Source organism: Vollenhovia emeryi, unplaced genomic scaffold (genome assembly GCF_000949405.1).
Source record: "Vollenhovia emeryi isolate VEMERY1.0 unplaced genomic scaffold, V.emery_V1.0 DF939779.1, whole genome shotgun sequence".
Lineage (NCBI taxonomy): Eukaryota > Metazoa > Arthropoda > Insecta > Hymenoptera > Formicidae > Vollenhovia > Vollenhovia emeryi.
Window position 1 is genome coordinate 17,199 of NW_011966587.1, and position 2,943 is coordinate 20,141.

Genomic DNA, 2,943 nt, shown 5'->3' on the forward strand with positions numbered 1-2,943 from the left:
CGAAGACGTTGTATCGCACCCAGTAACTGCATGTAAAAATAAAATATGATCTTTACTTTTTTGGAATGAGTCAAAACTTTTTGAAGAATATAATTTTGTTTCGGTTTTTGCTTTCCCTGGCTTGAGAAAATAAATTTCTTTATCGGCTGGAGTTCGTGCAATCAACAATGTTAATAAATCGACGTCTTCACCTACAACGATAGTTTTATTTTCATTACATTGTTCCAGTGCTGTTGCAATAATTAGAACGTCAGCATCATCTTCAGCTCGGGTAATGTTTTCGAACGCTGCCTAGATACACTAAAGACACAAAAGAGCAGGTATACGGAGAACCCTCGTTATGAAATAAAGGGTCCCCATAGCTGTCGTGCAAGGTCATGGTAGGGGAATATTTTCGAAGCACACTCCACAGTAGGCTCTAAAATACTCTACAGAGAGTTTTTCATCGGTTATATTTCTGTACACACGTAAACCATATATCATGTATAAAGTCTGTATTCTGAGTTGTGTATTCACACGCAAATATCTCCGAAACGGTTGGTTCTGCAAAAATGAGTAATAAGATCTTTTTTGTAGCAAATTTCATAAGCTCAAATTTTATAATAACTATGTATGCCGAAAAATCAATATTTTCAAAGATATTCGCGAAAAACTGTTTTTCACCCCCTTTCACCCTCTATAAAATTTTTAGCTGCAGTGGTATCGATCAGGACTTTTGAGACATTGTTTCAAAGGACAATATCTCGCTGTATACCAAAATCCAGCCCTATGGGAATTTTTCCGAAGTTTGGCCTTATTTTGGTCTAATTTGACTGGGCTACTAATGCTGTCCCGATCCACTCGGCCTCTTGTTGGGGGTCCGTATCGCGGGTCTCGGGGACATCCCCCCGAACCCAGCAGGCGGCCTCAAGGGAGGCCATCAGGTCATCCTCGCGGAGCCTCTTAAGGGCCCATCGCGATCGCGTCTCTTGGCGACGCCCGAGAGACGCGAGGGCACCGAGCTCCACCGAAATCCAACGGTGGTCTGATAACGCGAGCCCGGTGTCCCCGGTCACCCTCCACTTGGTGACATGGCGCGCCGCGGAGGGGGTAGCCCATGTCAAATCGACAATGGACTCCCCCTGCGCGCGCACACAGGTGGAGACTCGGCTCCTATTTAATAGGACCAGGCCGAGCGCCGCTGCCCAATTCTCTAGAGCCCTCCCTTTGTTGTTGGTTCGCCGGGAACCCCACGCCACGCTGTGGGCGTTAAAGTCCCCGGCGACGAGGACCGGCTCACGGCCGAAACGTCTAACCGTCTGTTCAACGTCGGCCAGCCAGTCCTCGTAGAGGGAGAGGCTCTTGTCCGGGCGGAGATACACTCCCACGACCACGATGGGCCCCCAGCGCACGGCGACGTGTCTATCGCCGCGCTCCAATGCGGTCATGGTGGGAGAACCCTGCCACGACCGCCAACAAATCGCCGCCGTTCGCTCCAACCGCGCCCCCAGCCACTCAGGGTGGTCCTGGGGGACGCGGCCGGGCTCGGTAATCACCGCCAAGCTGTGACCGCTCTCCCGGATGTCCTGCATAAGCAGGTCTTGCGCCCTGGGAGAGCGGTTCACGTTGGCCTGGGTTAGGCCATACTCCTTTAACCCAGGTGTAGAGGGTCCCGGCATTACGGGGTCTTACCCCCCTCCCCCCGGGGGGAGGGATCGACATCCATGGGCTCCAATAAAACTACGGGGTCATCACCCGGCCACCGCTTGCCCCCTTCTATTAGTGCGGGGGAGGCGTTGCGTGAGGGGGGCTGCTCCCCCTCTTGTGTGCCTCTCCCCGCCACTTCCACCACCATCGTGTCGATAGTCCTCGACGGTCCGGCCTGCTCCTGGGAAACCCCTGGCGGCGCCTGCTGCGGGCCAGGTGTCCCCCCTTTATTTTTCTCTGGGAGCACTGTTTGGCTCCCAGAGTATGTCCTGCCGGCCTCCCCAAGTCCACGCAGAGTGGGCATTTTTGGGGAGCCCGGCAGTCCCGGGAGGTGTGCCCGGTGCCAACGCACCGGTAGCACCTCCCCGACCTATCTACTTTGCTGGGGCAGTTCCCGCGCGTGTGTCCCCCCTCGAGGCACTTAAAGCACCTCATCGGGCGCACCTCGAGGAGATCCACCTTTGCGCGGGACCACCCCACCATTAGGTGGCCCATCTGGGCCACCTTCTTTGCTGCCGCCAGGGGGAGGCGGAGCCACATGCTCCCCGCTCCCCTGTCGGCCTGCTGTATCCCCTTATGCTGCACGCACAGGGGATCACACTGGGCCCCCGCCGAGACGGCGGCCACCACCTCCTCCGCCTTGATAGAAGGCTCTAGTCCCCTTACGCGGACCTCTCCTGTTTTTATGGGCCGGTCGACTAGCACGCCTTCCTCGCCCCGTAGGGCCTCCCTTATTCGCGTTGCGAGTCGATCGGCCTTATCCGGGTGTCCCTCCCCGGACACCTCGAATATAGTGGCACCGTTAGCCGCCCGTTTAGTGTCTATGCGGCTACCGATGCCCAACTCCTCCAAATTTATAATACTTTGGCGCGCACCTCGGCCACCACCCTGGCATACTGCCCCTGCGGGCATGTCCGGGTGACGGCCAATGTGCGCGGCACTTTCCTTTTCGGGGCCTTTTTCCCAGCCCCTCCCCCCTGTTGGCCCTTTCCAACGGGCTTCTGGGGGGGAGTCTGGCGGGCCCCTGTGGCGGCCTTGGCTACTTTAGCCGCCGCTTGTTTCTCCTTGCAACCCAGTACCTTCGTCCACGGCACATCAGTCGCCGTGGACGGTCCGGGCGTGGGGGCAGCAGCGGGTGTCGCTCCCGTCTTCTTTTCCCCCTTTTGCGCGAGGACCTTACCCTTCCCCTTTTGTGGGGGGGGGGCAGGCCCCTGTGCGCCTTGGGGCGGAGGAGGGAACGGGATCTCCCCCGTTGGT

General features: G+C 56.9%; 1 protein-coding gene across 1 annotated transcript; it reads right to left on the reverse strand.

Annotated features, from left to right (window-relative positions):
* Positions 1-803: 803 nt before the first annotated feature.
* Positions 804-1,658, reverse strand: LOC105556790. The gene has a single exon (XM_012003901.1). The coding sequence runs from the start codon at positions 1,656-1,658 to the stop codon at positions 804-806; it is 855 nt and encodes a 284-aa protein (XP_011859291.1).
* Between the last annotated feature and the right edge of the window lie 1,285 nt (positions 1,659-2,943).